The 19,042-nt window shown below is 31.6% G+C and overlaps 1 protein-coding gene across 1 annotated transcript; it reads right to left on the bottom strand.

The window, feature by feature from the left end:
- Positions 1-1,572: 1,572 nt before the first annotated feature.
- Positions 1,573-7,076, bottom strand: LOC127738982 (cysteine-rich venom protein Cau1-like). Its single transcript, XM_052250489.1, has 6 exons — positions 7,065-7,076; positions 6,069-6,308; positions 5,109-5,227; positions 4,447-4,547; positions 3,960-4,088; positions 1,573-1,782 (listed from the first exon to the last, which is right to left on the bottom strand). The coding sequence occupies exons 1-6, from the start codon at positions 7,074-7,076 to the stop codon at positions 1,778-1,780; spliced, it is 606 nt and encodes a 201-aa protein (XP_052106449.1). The 3' UTR covers positions 1,573-1,777.
- Positions 7,077-19,042: the final 11,966 nt, after the last annotated feature.

The following is a 19,042-nucleotide window of genomic DNA, read 5'->3' as shown; positions in this document are numbered from 1 at the left end:
TGAAAATGAAGTTTAGAAGGTAGTAAGAGGTGATAGAAAAGTTTTGTGTTGACTACTTTCATCTCGTGTCTCATTTGCTCAAAGATAAAGTGTTAATTATGAATCAAACTAGTTAAAAATTTAAAGTTAAATCGAAAAATGACGTAAAGCACTTACAAAATCTGTCTACGATCGTTTTTGACATACTCATTGATAACAATGGACTACTTAATAGTTGCAACCGATCAATATATATCAGTACCATACAATTTTTGAAAAATTGAATGCGCTAGGTGAACAAAATTAATGGTGCCCATTGTGATTCCAAACGTATGCTTGAAGAAACAGTAAGTTGATATAGAAGATCGTATTAATATACTTGTCCATTTCCCGTCCACGGAATTCCGAAGGTAAACTGGATATTAAAAGAGGAAAGTAACCTAGTAGTATAAGGTGGTCTTAACAATATTACTAGTCATATCACAATCAGTAACATGATAAAAACGGTAACAGAGTTAGGTGGACTATTGAGGGATAAATAGGTCTCTATAAAACTTAGACACTAAGAAACACTTCTATGGAAAAATCGTCATCTAACTGATCATGAAACGCCGGTTTCTAATCAGGGGTGGATTCAGGCGGGGGCGTGGCGGGCGTGCGCTCCCCCCCCCTAAAAATTTGCAAAAACTGGGTTGTCCTCAGCTTAATAAAGAATATTTCGATAATTTTACCTCAAAAATCGGCGAAAATTTAAGTTTGCAGACCCCCCCCCCCCCCCACCTAAAATCCTGGATCCGCCCTTGCTAATCATTTCTGTATTAACAATCACGTACACCTAATGTGTTGGAGTGATGAATTCAGTATTTCTTTCTAGCTAACCATTTCAAATAGAATTAATACCGCCGTTTGTTAGCATGTTACCCTCGAATGCCTGAGGTCGTAGGTTCGAACCCCGGCCAGTTGAAAACAAGTTGAAAATTAGTATTTACTGCTCCTTCGCTAAAAAAGCGGAATTTAGGAGTAAGACCAAAGACTGGTCGCCTCGGAGTCATACTAATGTGTCCGGGTAAGGTGACATGTCTTGCTGCGGACTGTTACCTTGTGATCTAGCACATTAAAAATCCGGCTCAGCGTGTCGGTCTAGTACTAAGCAGGGTTTATATTCATATCGTTTTATCATGTTCTTGTTCTGACTATACATGTAGTTAAACAGCCATCCATCCATCGATCGAATATGATTTAAAACATTACACTTCTATTTTTAAATTATAATGAGATCATGCTCTGGAAAAACAAAGACATTGAGATAAGAGGACATACTTGTTAATAGTTACGTTAACTACTAAGTTCACTTTGAGTGGCAAAGATTGATTGAGTTAATGCCTTACTTTCAGTCGCAAATATTTCGATTAATGCAAATTCAAGACGAGTGTGTGTTAAAGAATTTGCTTTTAGTTGTAATAACACAATATTATAAAATCTTTCAAAAAATGTGTTAAATGAAGAAACCTTTGTGTCTTAAAATTGTGAATAAATATATAATCTTAAATGAATGGATTCTTTTTAAATCACAGATACATCGGATTTAACCATACATACATCTGTCATATCAGGAAATGGTTATTGCTTACATTACACGAAGTAATATGTAAAACCTAATATATATCATATTTATTGTATTATCTAGACTGTGCATAAATAGACATACATATTTTGTACATATATACAAGGACAACAAAGCAATCATTAATTATGCATTAGAGTCAAAACTGGGACAAAATCGTATCATCCTTTTGCATCAACCTGCAAAAAAAATAAGTGAAAGATAATTTGTTAATAACTAATAAATCATTTGTACATGTAGTGATGATTATGGCGTGTCAAATGTTGCAATATTCACAAACAATAAACTATATGTTCATAAAATTAAATAATTGTTCGTAAAACCAAAATATATATATTAAAAAAAATCAAAATATGTGTTCATAAAATAAATAATATATGCATAGAACATAAATAATTGTTTAAAAAAGAATATTTGTTCTTAAAAAATTTATATATGTTCATAAAAAACAAATAATTGTTCATAAAAAGGAAATACGTGGTCATAGAAATAAGTAATTGCTCATAAAAGTTAAATATCTTTTCATAAAAAGTTAAATATATATTCATAAAAAGTTAAATATATATTCATGAAAAGTTCAATACATATTCATACACACAAGATTATCATTCAAAAAAATAAAAAATATGTGTTAAAAAAAATAAATATATGTTCTAAAAAATTTATAGATACGTTCAATAATTTGCATCATGGGATACCTCGTTGTTTTTGTAACAGTGTATTTGATTGGGTATGCCCTCAAACCGGACCGGACCGGACGCAAGACCCAAACTGAGAAAATTAAGGGGGAAAAGTGTTTCAATTTACTAGCATTAGGTTCTCCTTTTGTGTACCCTACCAAGGGGAATGAAGTTATATTTTTGAGCACCGGAATTGGATGTATTGATACTATATATATTTTATTTATGTTAAATTGAAGATTGTATACACAAAATCAAATACACTGTTACATAAGCAACGAGGTATCCCTTGATGCAAATTATTGAACCGTTTTTATAAAGTTTTAAGAACATATATTTTATTTTATGAACACAAATGTTTTTTTATAAAATTTGTGTGTGTATGAATATGTGTTGAACTTATCATGAATATATATCTAATGTTTTATTAATATTTATCTAACTTTTATGAACAATTATTTATTTATATGATCATATATTTCCTTTTATGAACATTTTTTTTGTTTTCATGATCATATATAAAAAAAAAATTTAAGAACAAATATGTTTTATATGAACAACTATTTATGTTTTATGCATATATATTTTTATTTTATAAACACATATTTTGATTTTATTAATATATAATTTGTTTTCATGAACATATATTCGTTTTTTGCGAACAATTATTTAATCTTATGAACATATATTTCATTTTTTGTGAATATTGCAACGTTTGACACGCCATAGATGATTATAAATTCGAGGCATTTTTCATTATAACCTAGATCTACACCTTTATGATTAAGAAACGGTAATTCATAGAAATGGTAAAATAAAATAATCATTTTTTTCGCGTAGACATTTCGTTAAATATCAGCCGCTCATTACAATGGGGGGATTGCTTTTTTATACCTGTATGCATGATGCTATAAGGTTCAGTCTTTTATACCTGTATGCATGATGATATAAGGTTCGTTCGTTTATACCTGTATGCATGATGATATAAGGTTCAGTCTTTTATACCTGTATGCATGGTGATATAAGGTTCATTCGTTTATACCTGTATGCATGGTGATATAAGGTTCAGTCTTTTATACCTGTATGCATGATGATGTAAGGTTCAGTCTTTTATATCTGTATGCATGATGATATAAGGTTCAGTCTTTTATACCTGTATGCATGATGATATAAGGTTCAGTCTTTTATACCTGTATGCATGATGATATAAGGTTCAGTCTTTTATACCTGTATGCATGATGATATAAGGTTCAGTCTTTTATACCTGTATGCATGGTGATATAAGGTTCAGTCTTTTATATCTGTATGCATGATGATATAAGGTTCATTCGTTTTATTGTACGCTCTTTTCTAAGTTTTAACAGTTGGTCCATCTCTAGATCTGTTATATTTTGTTTTTTGTGTATTGTTTTGTTATAGATCAGGCCGTTAGTATTATCGGTTAAATTGTTTCACCTGTCATGGTTTTTTTTAATAGTTGATTATACGGTATGGGGTTTGCTCGTTGTTGAAGGCTGTATGGTGACATATAAGTGCTTCAATCCATATCATTTAAACTCTGTTTGATAATTTCTTATCAAAACCACTTAATATCATTCATACCACATCTCTCTAATTCACTTTTCAATGTCATCCAAGAAAAGTATATTGATCTATGAATTTGTTTGAAAAAATACCTTCATTTTCTGCTGAGCATTTTGTTGGACATTTTTCTGGAACATTTGGCGATGAACACTTTATTTTTGGTGACTGACACATCCAAGATTCCGTAATAACTGCACTTCTACGAAATCTCCCCGCTATATCTGTAATCAAAAATGCTTATTTTGTAAAAAGTTACAAATTATACTACAGCCAGTTTTGGGACAAATATGAATGGAAAGTTCTGTTGGTCAAAATCATATAAGACTAGCTCAATTACCAAATCAACCGTCTTTAAGTTAATAAGTTAATATATATTCGGGCATATTCCATACGTCTTAAACTCTATGAAGCTTTTTTACAGATTGTATTTATAAACTAATTGAAAAATAGTTAAATGTTTTTCCTTCAATCTCGGAAATCTAGCAGCCAATTTCAAAGAGTAATGCAGTGTATTGAGGATTTTTTTCTTTAGTTTAGCTCAAACCTTACTTGCACTCTATTTATCATTTTTAACTTTACCTTGACCTGCACATAAACCATTTATGCAAGAATCCGTGCCTGACGGACATCGGGTGCATGGGGGACCTGGCGTGAAAACAGGCTGTCCAACTATATTTCCTCTGAAAATACGAATAACAGTCATCATATTTTAAAAGGATCTAGAAAAATCAACATTTTAACAGAAAATAGTACAAAATATTTTAATCCGGTCACAAGCTCTTTTCCCTGTGCCGATTCCTCGTCAGTTGTAATCCTTAGTTTCATGTAAATTGTAATACAAAGATCTATCATCATTATCAAAGTCCTTAAATGACAAAAACATTAAGATATGACATAAAAACAACACACATTGGGGTAACTTACATTGGATAGGCACATGAGCATATGTTTAACTTGAGTTTAACTAGTTTAGTATTATCTCAACCCTCCACTATGTAATTTGTTCATTACTCTTCGCAAACATGAAATTTATAATGTGTTATTTTCATTTTGCTTCTAGATTCAGTTTAGCGAAGAGTTAAACAAATCACATAGTGACAGTCACTTATTGGTGAAGACTATATGTTTACATCTAATAAACATTATTTTGATTTTGATTGTAATAGGTTGCTGTCTCATTGACGTATACCCCACATATCATTTATGTCATATCAGTTAGGATTGAAAAGGCATATACTAACTGTGGGCTATAAAAGCAGACAAAATACATGGCATTTCGATAGGTCGATCCTCTATCGTCCACCAACACTGGACAATGACTTAGAGTACACCCTACACGACTCGTTCGTGACCATACCAACTGAAAATAAGAGTTGCATGAATTGAAATGATTACAATGTTAAACACTCAAAAATGAAAAATAAAATATTCGTAAAATTATGCGGCTTCTCAAATCCAATGACACAACATTTGAGTGCAGTTTCGGTACACAGCTACTTCTACTCATTTGCTCATTAAGATATCCTATGTGTAGGTTAGTCGTCTATACAGCTAACTTTTGCCCGTCTGGTGTTCTTATTCATAAGCTTGATATATTTAATAACAATTTCCATAATTTAGTTTATATTGCAAGTTTGATGTTAATATCTCTAATATATAGACGAAACGTGCGTCTGATGTACTGATTAATAAGCCTGGTATCTTTGATGAGATTTTTAAGATATCAAGAATGCATTTTATGCCATTCATGCATATATTAGACCGTTGGTTTTCCTGTTTGAATTGCTTCACACTAGTCATTTTGGGGCCCTTTATAGCTTGCTTTCGGTGTGAGCCAAGACTCCGTGAAGGAAGGAGAGTTGTCTCATTGGCACTCATACCACATCTTCTTATTTATATATAGATGAATATAAGTCTTTTCGGATACACATCTTTTATTAATTTTGATCTTTGATACATGTACCATCTGTAATTACTATACGTTTTCCCATTGAATTACGTTTATGTTTCTAAAGTTTGGACTAAAGATATCAATGATCTCTTCTCGTGTAATTGCGGAAGTGAAATAAAAATGCAATGCCTTACTCCATTGTCCTATGTGTCAAGTGTAATCTTTAGTATGCGTCGCTTATTTTGTTTAACTGTTAGCAAACGAAATTATTTATTTTTTTGTCTACAATTGTATTCTGCCTAACAATTACCTGTGTATAATGACAAGCTGCTCCACAAAATTCTCGCCTCTGTCGTGGACTTCTGGCCAACCACAAAGTGATCTCATTATACCAATTCCACATGCCGTCCATAATTGTTTCCCGAGGCCTAGGTGCAGGACCAGTGCTAGACATGAAAGCTAAATTTTCACCGTAACCACGCATCTGATGTTCAAACCTACATCCTTCTGACCACCGTCCGGCACGAGCTTCTAAATCACTATCCCAGTACTTAAATAAAATAATAAGGTCATGTGAAATTAAGAAAAAAAAATGATTACCCTGAAATCTCTTCATAGGACAAAGTTCTAGAATGATATTTTTGCTATTTTCCTTTTTGATTGCTTTATTGCTTTAATAAATACATTAGATAGTATCAAGAGATTCACGCTTGATCAGCGGTCTAGTCATTTAAGGCATTTTGCAAAATGTCTACACTTCTTTCAAAATTAAAGATTTACTTCATGTTTTATTTTTGTCATGAGACGAGTTTGCCGTTTAAATTCAAATGTTTATATCACTTGTCACATATCACTAGTTTCTATAGGCTAACATATTAGATATGATATATATGTTTAAAATCTATTTCAAACTGATACATACTGACCCTTATGTCTGTGTAGAACCTTCAAAATGGTACGCTAAAATAATAAAGTCTGTTCAACACGTATAAATCAACAAAAACAGAGTTGGACTGAACATAACAACTAAGACCAACTAAGGACAACAACCAAACATTGACCATAGTTTTCGTGATTTTTTTAATTGAGAACTGGTACTTTGTATTCAGTACTGATATCATTCAAATATACCGATCTTTGTGATTAAGATATAATGAAATAAATATCCGCTCATTTGATATCAATATCTTCAACTTATATTTGCAAGTCGAATATGTGTACCTACACTGTATTCATATTTGCAACTTACTTTGCACGTCTGAATTGATAAAATGGGTTTTTATGAGTTTTCGAATGAAGCACTTACCATGTATTTCATATCTGCAGCATTTTGCCAGGATCTGAACATATTATGAGTCCTTTGGATTTCCCATTTATATCGGTCTATATTCACCAATAGAGCCGCGGCTTGAATGAAGAATAAACACAAGCCGATGAATATGTGTGATAACATTGTAGTTAGAATTGACGAACACATCATTCGTTGATTGGTTTCCTGAAATTATAAAATTTTAAAAAGTTATAAGTGATTTTTTTAAGTCCAGATTTGAATTTAAAAACATTTGATATTTATGTATTTTACAGTTTCATTTTAACTAGTCTAAGAATAGAAAATGTTCTAATTTCCCATATGATTTTTAAAATAATCCAAGTATTACTTACTAAGAATTACTTCTTTCCTTTTCTTCACTTCTTCAACTTTATGAATGAAAGGAACAAACCTGGTCAGTATTTATACAACAAGAGCTAATCTTGTTAACAGGAAAAAAACCAAATCAAGGTCTTGTCACAATTAACATTGCCAACCACAAATTTGTTTTTCCTTGTTTGTTGTGGGCACATAAGGTTCCGACACCTTCTGCATAAATCATAACAATAGCTTTAAATGTTTTGTTTATGTTGCCGTTGAACCGTGCAAATCTCGTTTCGAAGACTTTCATGGCAAATACATGTATATATATATATATAGATTCTACCACTGCATCGAGTGTGATACGATATTTATCCACTCGAGACAGTTAAATTTTCAAATTTAAAACGCGAGGCTTGTCGAGCGTTCTAAATATTTAAAATTAAACTGTCGAGAGTGGATAAATATCGTATTACACGAGATTTGGTGGTGGAATCTGTTTCTCTAATGATTTTCAAACAATACGCAGGCAAATTTATTCCTTCTTTTCGAATGATCTGCAAAAAGATGTGTTCTTTCTACGTGACGTTATCAGGCATGGTCGCCTTTTTTCATGCCGTCACAATAGGAAATTCAGAGGAAAGCAAGAAAATTCGACGTCATAATCGGATTTTAACCAATGAAGAACTGAGATCAAACGAACCACACGTTGATTAAATTTTTTTCATACAATGGGTGCAGAAAGGGATAAATTGACGAAGAATTAGAGAAATATATATATATATACTTCGTCTCAAATTTAGCCCAACAATTTAAGATCTGCAAATTTGCGTTATCAAATTTTTGTTCTTCCCTCAGCGGTATTCGAACCCCTGCATCTATATGTTGAGCATATTTGCTTACGCCAATTGACTGAAATTTAAATTAAATTTATAGAATAGTTTAGCACTAAATTAGAATCTCTCCTCCCCCCCCCCCCCCCCCACCCCACCCTAAAAAAAAAAGTCAAAAGTCTTGAGAGTGTTTTGCATATCACCCATTTTACATGTTTTACATTATTAATTCTATATATGAAAAAGTTTGTGTTTAAGCATAGGTAATGAAACCCAAGTGACAAAACTTGTCTTCAGATTTTGTCACACCAATCCTAACCTTCAGGGTTGTCATATTTCACGGATTGTATTTTTACAGAGAGATAATCTTACTCTTCCGAATCACCTCAGATCACCCGCAGTTTTTGGTGGGGTTCGTGTTGCTCAGAATTTGATTTTCTATGTTGTGTTTGGTGTATTGTTGTTTGTCTGTTTGTCTTTGTCCTTTTTAGCCATGGCGTTGTCAGTTTATTTTCGACTTATGAGTTTGAATGTCCCTTATCCTTCGCCTCTCTTTCACTGTTTCTTTGAAAGAGAATATGTACATTTTTACACACAGTCCCGATTGTAGTTCAAAATTAAAATTTGCTATATACAATCACTTTCTTTGAAGCTGAATTTTCGTTGATGTTGTTCGATGAAGAAAATAAAGTTGATGCAACTTCAAAGATAATTAAAGTAATATTAATTTGGGAAAGTTAAATATCTTGCCTGAGAAGGCGCAACTTTAACAGATTTTTGTAAAAATTAAGTTTGCTACGTATAAACAATATTAACAATGTATTTTATTGATATATCTTATGTCAGACAAGATACGACACATTTTAAACACATGGGTACAAACAGTGTTTTGATCCTCTTGTACAATCGAGTTATTTTTTATTTGGTCTGAAGTTAAAAGTAAGGAAATTATTGGTCATCATTTCTGATTCCAGCAGTAATATTGTGTTTTAGTACCATTCAAGTCCTTGTGTACTTGTGCATGAAGAAAACTTTCAAAACTATTTTGGAATAAAATCTATGTATGCTTTTTGTAGTGCCCTCCTTATTCTAACTATAAATATATTTATGAACGGCCATTCACTCTGTTTAAACAACGTTCCATTCATCTTTTGGTGTACAATTACACAAAAAATGAATGACCATTGTCCAGTGTCAGATTTTAGATAACACATAGAACATGTACTACAACAGTAATACATCATTAACCACTGACCGCTACAACGATTTCCTGTTGTGAACAAGCCTAATAACAGGCAATTAGATAGTCAGTAGTAGTAAGTAATGCAAGGTGCTCAAAACACAAAGCTAAAATAATATTTCTAAATTTAGGTACAGGAAACATGTTTTTCGTATCGCATTCTGAAACAACCAAAGACGACAGTGGTGCGGCAGGAAACATCCGAAAATTTACGTAGAAGAAACTCATAGTTCAAAAATTTTGACTGAATTTAGTATAATATTTTCTTACTGTTACATTTACATATATTTAGATGATATAACCGTAATTTGTAATGAAATCATTTACAAATTAAGAAAACTTATTAATATTCAAGTGTACTTTTAATTTACAAGAATCATTCATTTTATGATTTTGTACTTATCATATGGAAAAAATAATAGGTTAACGAAAGCTTATATAGATGTTTGAAAATTTCAAAAGGTGACAATAAAATCGTTTTTCTCAAAAATTACAATTCTTAATGAACAAAACTTCAGAAATCGTCTACTATACCAGATGTATGGGCGCTTGTATTTCAGTAAAGATTGTATGCTGACATCTTGATGTCTTGTTTGTCTTACTCTTCAATTATGCAATGGGATCGCCATCTCATTGAACCCTCATCTCCATCATTTAAATGTATTACAAAAGATAGTTATGAAGTAGCATGTATATACATTTTGTGTCTGTACTAGTCAGACTCTTTTTACCATATGTTGTTTGTGTCTGTACTAGTCAGACTCTTTTTGTACGATGTGTTGTTTGTGTCTGTACCAGTCAGACTCTTTTTATCATGTGTTGTTTGTGTTTAAATGTGTATTTTTCGGAGGAGGGCGTTAGTGGTCGATAATTGTTGATAATCCTGTATATCTTCGCTACACAAACAGTTTTCCTTGATTAAGAAAATGCTCTCTTAGACAAAGAATTTATAAATGTTATATAATTCGATTTCAGGATCAATGATTTATGGACATCCTGAATTCGAATTGTGGAGATCCTGAAATATTTCAGGAGCTCCTTAGATACAATAAGTTTGACTAAATCCGTGCTTTATAATAAAGTGCCACTCATTAATTTAAAATTTTCCAAGTATAAAATGATAATTGGTAATCGAATATTTGGTGTGCGGTATTTGCGCCTGTGTACTATCCTTTTTATACAACCGAAGAGATAAACTATAAAGAGGAGAACTTGGAAAACATAAAAGATTCCTTATAGATACACAATATATGAATAACCACTGTCCAGTATTATAACATAATTCTGTCAAGCCATATCAGGCTTTTGGTTAACACATAAACCATGTTCTACAACACAATATAACATTAACAACTGACCACTACAATAGCTTCCTGTTGTTAACAATCTTTGTTACAAGCAATTAACTGGTCAGTAGCACGAACAAGCCAGAGCAATGGCAAAAAGATGGTCAGTAGTACATGCCACTTAGTCATTAAAGAACCAAGTAAAACAATATTTCTAAATAAGAACCCTTTTTACTTTATTTCTAAAGAGCCAATGAGATTGACCACCCCCTGAACAATGAGGGTATGTTGATTAAGGAAGAAAAAATTAAACAAGGAATAGCTAGGCCATATTCGGACCACAAAAGAGTTTTTTAACGCGAAGAGAACGTTGCACTCACCTTCCCCGAGGCATCGGAGTAGATGTATTCCATTCCGACGGATATAAATGCTTAACTACATATGTGCCAACTCTAAATAAAATTTACTTACTTATGTTTATATATCCAGAACAACAAAGGGAACACGGGAATACCCCCTCTTTCCACACATAAAAGAAGCAAAACAAATGCAAAAAACACACCGAATAAAAAAAAAAACAAAAAAAAACAAAAAAAAACACACACACACACACACACAGAGGAATAAATGGTCATCTTTTTTTTATCATTTAAGGAAATAGGCATGCGTATGTAATGTCATTAAAAGCTTTTAATCTTTCAATAATTATTCGTACTTTGTTTCTTTATTATAACAGTACATACATGTGCTATGGAGTATGTATACATACCAATAAGATCTTACGGAACCATGTATCACATGTCCTTTACTGATTAAACAACAAAAATAGTTCCTTGTAGTCGAAATCAAATCCATGTCAATATGAGAGAAGTTTTTATAAGTTAGTGGATGAAAGTAGAATAACTGCATTTGAAATGCTTTTTATATCACATTTCTAGCGAATGATATATCTTCAAAATAAGGTGGATGTTTTGACATATTATTTTCTATAATGGGTGTAAAAGTTCCTTATTTGATATCAAGAAGAACTTGGACGCTTTTCGTGACAGACACCTTGTTAGTTTATACTTTTCAAATAAGTTGTATTTTGATGTAATCCGAATACGCTTTCAAAGTATACTGACATTTCAATACATTTATAATGATGATATTTGCATGAAATATATGCAATTCTATCATCTTATTATGATTATAATTATTAATATTTTCACTTGGTGTCACTATAATTAGTTTATAACCGAGTATAAAATGTAGCCTGTTTCATATGATATGAATGCCAATTAACATCGCTTGGTATATGCAATAACAAATAGAAACAGCGCAGAAAAAAAGTTATAAAGATTGATTTTGAAATTCTCTGAATTTGAAATTTAAAAAAACCTTATTATTTGATATATTTGATAATTAGGTACATACTATGATTTAAACACCGTACCACTGGAATTAATTGTTTACTGCTGATTGAACGTATAAGATATTAGCAAGTCACTTGAAAACATAACATATACTTCATTGACTAAACTTCAGTACAAAAGAGATAATAAAATTTTTCCATTGTTATTTTTCCACATGTATGCAGCTAAATTCGACAATCATATTGAAATATCAGTATATTAAGAAACTGATTACGATGAAGCTTTTGAATGAATGATAATAGAAGTATGAAGACATCTTTTCGAACGCGATCATGATAGTTATGGCATATATCAGCGTTAAAGCCATAACCGCCTCTGAATACGACTTATCGTTTAATTTTCAGTTGCCTCTAGTGGAGCAGGAACTAGTTACTCCTCGGGAGCAACTGAGTTCATCCTTTTTTGTAGGATTTTTGTTGCTAAATCTTTAATATTTTTGTAGGATTATTTGGATTGTTGTTTGTCCTTCGACTTTTGACCATTGCGTAATTATGACTTCTATATTCGTGAAAATTGTCATAATACCCTCCAAAAATAAAGATACAATGTAACACAGTAAATGTGACACACCATACTAGTATGCAAATTTCGAAAATTTAATCGTATTTTAAAATTACACTGTAAATTAAGTGTGCCTGTGAATTTTTATAATACTTTAAAAATTGTACGTTAACACAAAATTTTTAATTATCGATATCAAAGTTATAATATGTCTGTACTAAAGCTCTGGCTTCAGGAAAAGATATATACTTAAGAACCTGCAGTCCACCAGTAGTATCCACAAAGTGTCAGTTTTATTAGATACCTAAACTTATTTGATGTTTAAACTAACTGATCAACATCGCCACGTCAAGAGTTGCGAGACTATTTTCCTGGTTTTGACTTGATTTCAGATATAAAGTTTATTTTACGTTTTATCAAGTTATTGACTATAGTCATTACCTAATCAGAGAAAATAAATATAACCAAGCATTCAATAAAACACTTATAAGTTTAAAATTTGTAAAATATTTTCATATTCAAAAGCATGTTAGAAAGTTTGAAACATAAATAAAACATCTTCAGTACAGTAAACTCATAAACAATATCAATTCATCATATACACTGAATTCAATACTTAAAATATATAAATAAACACAAACCTCTTGTGCGACCTTTCAACACGTGCCATTTAAGGTCTTGCATTCGCTTTATATAGTGTCCAAAACCTTGACATCAAATTACTACACTTTCATGTTAAAGCTTTTGTTATTTTTCATGTTGAGTATTTTTTTCACCTGTTATTCGCGTATATATTGCGTCATATGATATGAACCAGCACTGGTTTACCAATTTCATTTGTTTAACATTGTACATCGATTAAAATTTTTTCGTGATTAAAAAAAAAGCATTGGTGTTTGACACTTTAGAAATGACAAAAACAAAACCATATTATTTTTGGAGACAGAGTATAACAGTTCAGTATGCCTGTCTGTCTATTCGTCCTTAATCATCAACGTCTCCATATTTGATCTTATATAAGTTGGCTATTTTTTGTTTTTGCTTTTAAGTATACTTTTCTATGTAAGCTGTTATTTAATAGTGGGGCCTTTTGTTTGACTATGGTTACTTTTTCATTAAATTCCATTTTTTGGAATATCTGCTACTTTGTGTGTATAAGTATGTACAAAAATTACGATAATGATTCGTAGGGTGTGTGTGATTCGTTCATATGCAGTTCCTCCTCTTTATCAATTTTACATATGCATGCCCTTAAAATTTGTCGGCAATGTAAAATTGAGAATGGAAATGGGGAATGTGTCAAAGAGACAACAACCCGACCAAAGAGCAGAAAAGAGCCGAAGGCCACCAATGGGTCTTCAACACAGCGATAAAATCCCGCACCCGGAGGCGGGCTTCAGCTGGCCCCTTAACACAAATGTGTACTAGTTCAATAATATGTAGCATATTAGTCAAGAAAATCTTTTTTTTTTATCATTTGGATTTTCTCTACTCTTATATTTAAATGGTATGGAAATGTATTAATTCCTCAATTTAATAGTCAGATTTTATTGTCCAAAATATAGTTTAGTCATAATTACATGTATATAACTGACGTCTGTGTGTGTTCTTCATTCAATGTAATATATTTAAAAAGTGAACATTTTACACGACAAGGAGACAGCTTTTTCTTGTATTACACATACATAACACATTATTTCTGTCAATTTTTTTTTTTTATTTTGTCATTTCTCCATTTAATTATAATTTGACATCGATATTTATCTGCATGCCTTTGGAATGCCTGTCCTTGATTGAAGACAGTTTGTGCTAGGTCATATAAGTAAGATAACACAGAACAATAACAGAGATCGGATCATCAAGGTGAACACAATGACGAGGTCAACATCTGATAAGATCATTCACCTTACGTCTCAACTCACCGACCATAAAAACTGCATTTACCACATTAACACAGCATCTCAGTAAAGGGTGAGATCGATAGCAATGTTTCCTCTATTCATAATACCTAAATATTCTGGACGCACAGACCAGTTTCTTGACTAAACCTTGACATTTGAACTATAAACTTTCAAACAAAAGGTCGTTCTCTCTTCAAACTCATCATACATGTATGTGCGAACTCAAGGTACATTCTCTAAAAAATAAGGCACGGACTATTTTATTTTCGGGAAAGGGGGAGGGTTGAAAAAAAAAACTAGCCTTCCTTTTAATAAAAAAGAAAATAATCTAGCCTATTTAGTTGCTTTAAAAATATTCTGGCTTCATCTTCAGCAAGTATGATATGTATGATGTAAATTTTTTTCCCTCGCTAATTGTACACTGTACATGTGCTTGTCTTTTGATACAAAAATAATGCCTAAAAATGACATGTGATAACGAAATACACTCATAAGGTCGATATATGCATATTTCCTTCCAACTTCATTTGAGGTTCTAAAGTTATTTCCCAGAAACCTGTTTTCTGAACATATTTCAGTCTATCTAAAAAAAATGCCGTATCTAAATCTTGTTTTGTAATTTGATGTGTTGAGGTCTATTCGACATCTTCCCTGTTTTCTTTTCAGTGTTATTTGAACAGAAAAACAGACATTATTCTTAAAATATTAAAACATTTTGAGAACATATTGGTTTATTTCAATTAAGATTAAAACCTCATCAGTCAGTTGGTTGCAAGGTCATTTTTCAAATTATCACCAATGTTGCTCCATTAGAATCTAAGCCACATAAATGACTAAAGTTAAAAGCTCAAAAGATACCCTGCCCCTATTATTGACAGGAATAGACACATTGATGTTAAAAAGAATAATTGCAAAACATTTAACAAAAATACCGAACTCCAAGGTAAATTTAAAAAAAGGAAATCCATAAAAACTGACGAAATCAAAAGTTGGAATGAACCAACCAACGGAACGGATGGGAAACTTCATGAATTTACATTTGTGTATATTTTGTGCAAATGAAGGTAAAATATGAAGTACTACTTTTATTTTTTTTTTACTCCAAGTAATAAGGGGATGGGAGCATATATTTTTAGCCGTCCTTTCAACGGTCTCTCAGTCCGTCTGTCCGTTAGATCTTAAGTCATCTTTGTGTCAATAATTTTCAGTTTGATTACAACCTTTGCAAGTCTTGGAAATATGAACACATATTATAAGAGGTAGATCTTCATTGCTCTGGAGGTCATTGCGTTGTAAGTTGATGTCACAGTAACTGAAAATAGACCGAATAATTATAACTTCCGAGGTCAAGGTCAAATTAAATTAGAGAGACTGAAAGAAGTTAAAAAAACAGGTTTTTGGATAATAACTTTAGAACCTCAAACGAAATTGCAAGGAAATATGCATTTATCGACCTTATGATTGTATTTTCTTATCACATGTCAATTTATATCTTTTGTTCTATCGTTGTACTGTAACTTTACAGTCCCCATTTAGGCGGAAGATTGAGTGCTCACACAATCTTTTACCTCACCTCAGTCTTTATGTGACTGTCTAATGCCAGGAGCCTTGTCCTGTATACATGTTTTTGTCGTTGGTTGCTGTCTTTTTTAATGTTTGTAGTTTATTGTTTTAGCATGAACCGGGTAGTTTTATTTTTCATTTGAATCGTTTCATATATTGTCATACTTGGGTCTTCATCCTTTATAATGAGTTGTACGAGTTTAATGTCCCTTTGGTGTCTTCTGTCTCTTTTTCATATGACAATCGAAACAATATTCTCAGTTGGATAAAGGGGTAGTTCACCAAATGATACGTAAGGGATGATCCAACTGTAATGGCTATTTAACCTCTCTCGGTGAAACGACCATTAGAGCTCAAATATATATATGTACCACGCTTATTATATTAATTGTTTACGAGTATTTTTGGGCACAGGCTTACAAACAAGCGCACAAAAAATGAAAGAAGAAAGATAAGTAGGCTTAAGAAAAGGGTTTATGTTAACAATATACATATATTTTCTTTATTATATTTATCAACTTTATACATGTATCATCAGTGATGGTGAGCCAGAATATTCCAGATTGAATTATTTTCTTTAGGGTTAGGATACGACTTTTCCCTGACGAAACCATGCTTTGGTAATATATTTTTGACGTCTTATAATACATGAACTCTTGTAAAACAGTACACCAGTTGGAAGTTTCACATTATCTAAAGATACATCTTTAGTCAGTAAATCTGTTTAACTAATAAATGTGTATACCAAAATGGCTACCAGTGAAGTAAAATTATCAGTATGCGTCTAATATACAAAGCATTCCTTTTTTAGGTGATATATTGTTGCATATAAGTTGTGCGTACGATTTTTTTAATCTAATGTTTAAAAATATCAGCATCCTTCATTGTAAATTAAAAACAGTTGTCCAAATCGTCATTAAATCTAAAATAGTTTTAACCTTGACGTTAGTTCAAATCCATCTATTACTTATTTAACCACAAGTGTTATGTTCTGTGGTTTGATCGGTTTGTTTTATTTTTTGTATTGGATCACTTTGAAGTGGCTGATTTAATAGAGTTCGAATCCTATTTAATTTGGCTTTGTTATACAAAATACTACTACGTGCAGGTACAACGTGTCAAAAACGGATCATACATATATCTCGTGGCAAACAACGTAAAGCAACGGGCTTAAAAAAGTGAATGTTTGTGAACATTAAAAAGAGCAAACAATGGAGATGTTCTTTTCTTTTAGGCATGCACAAAAATATTGAAGATTGTGATAGAAACTTTATAATGACGTATGATGTAAACCTGGTATATAAGATACTCAATTTTAAAGCATTATTATCAATTCGCTATTTTTAAATACTTCGACTTAGTTTTATTTTCTGATAATGTAGTGAATTATAATGCTGATGCTTTTCCAGTCAAAATTGTATGGAAATTAGGAATTTGTTTATCATATGCAGCTGGTCCGGGGATTTTTTTGCGACAACACTGTTGACAAAAAACAAATGTGCACCGTAAACTTAAATGAAATGTGCACATATTTGAGACCCTTAATGCAGTTAGCTCCTTTTGAAATCACGTTTAGGGAAAATCATTTAATGTCTTCCATCTCCTTATCCTAAGCGATAAATCAGCTGAAAAATTGTTACACCGAAATAATCTTAAACTGCGGCTGGTTGTCAGCATGGAATGTATAGATACTTTGTCATGTTCGCTAAAATCCGATGGAAAGCGCGTTTCGCAATTCAAGAAACTCTCAAATTAGATATTAAATGTACCTCATTTGCTTGTCCTGCCTAATTTATACGACTTCTCTTTTCATGGACAGTCAAAGTTTCCCTTTAGATCAACTTAACATTTTTTTTAAACTAAATCTTGTCAATAATATACATAAAATATTTCTAACTGGGCATTAAAAAGCAAACAAATAGATTTTTTATCAAATTTGCCTAGCTGAAATAGTCACATCAATATAAAAGTGAGCTTATTTTTGTCCATTAATTGGTGGGTTTTCTGGATTAAGCGAATATTTTTTGTTTGTCATATTGAAAAGTGACCGTTTGATTTAGCAGACAAGTTTCTATGTCTTTCCTTTGTTGTTTTACATTGAATTCATAATTACAATACGTATCAAAAGGGAGTATGTGTTTTATCAAACAAGTTTTCAGGTCTCGTAATTGTGTAATTGTCAATGTTTATTGTAGTCAATATATCAATATTTATATGACCTTATCCGTCAGCTACATGCAAAATAAATTACACATTACAACTATTACTATAATGTACTCAAAGAAAGTTTGACAGATTTCACCTAAAACAATATTAACCTAATAACCGAAATAAATAAAAACAAACAGTTATGTAATGGTAATAAAGGTCAAAGGTTACTCAACTTTGCATCTTTTAAAATAAAAGTATGATTATGATAATATAGAGGCAACTATTGGATAATATATATATATAAATACATTAAACTTCTTAGCCTAGCATAGTCAGTACTTCTGTGTTGACATAAACTATCATTGATATGTCCACTTTCTGTATTTACTGTAATAATATTTTTTTTATCTGAAAGATTAGACTCTTCTATCCTCAGATAAAGATTGGATTAGCCATACGACAATCAGAGAAACCAAGCTCATGAGGCTTATAATTTGGTACGCCAGACGCTCAAGTTTTCTATATAAGACTGAGCAGTGGCACAAGCATAATCAGTGGATGACCAAGCAAAAACGAAATTGAAAAGCATTGACAACCTTAAATTCCGAAAAGATACGAGTTAGGTTTTCTATGTCTGAAGGTACAAAAACATAAGGCTTGGATATTTTTTACATTTTATAAACTGTAAAGAAAATGAACCTATTAATGGTATTTCATGTCAACACAGGAGTGCTGACCACTGGGCTGATTATACCATCGATATC

Source organism: Mytilus californianus, unplaced genomic scaffold, assembly GCF_021869535.1.
Source record: "Mytilus californianus isolate M0D057914Y unplaced genomic scaffold, xbMytCali1.0.p SCAF_1, whole genome shotgun sequence".
In the NCBI taxonomy this organism is placed as follows: Eukaryota; Metazoa; Mollusca; class Bivalvia; order Mytilida; family Mytilidae; genus Mytilus; species Mytilus californianus.
The sequence above is the reverse complement of the archived record's forward strand: the minus strand, read 5'-3'. Positions and strand labels throughout refer to the sequence as shown.

Bases quoted from the DNA above. Each gene is read 5' to 3' on its own strand.
- LOC127738982 (XM_052250489.1), bottom strand. The intron at 4,548-5,108 runs GTTAGTATATGC...TCGTATTTTCAG, and splicing joins GTCTGCTTTTATAGCCCACA to AGGAAATATAGTTGGACAGC. The intron at 4,089-4,446 runs GTAAAGTTAAAA...TTTTGATTACAG, and splicing joins TGGTTTATGTGCAGGTCAAG to ATATAGCGGGGAGATTTCGT.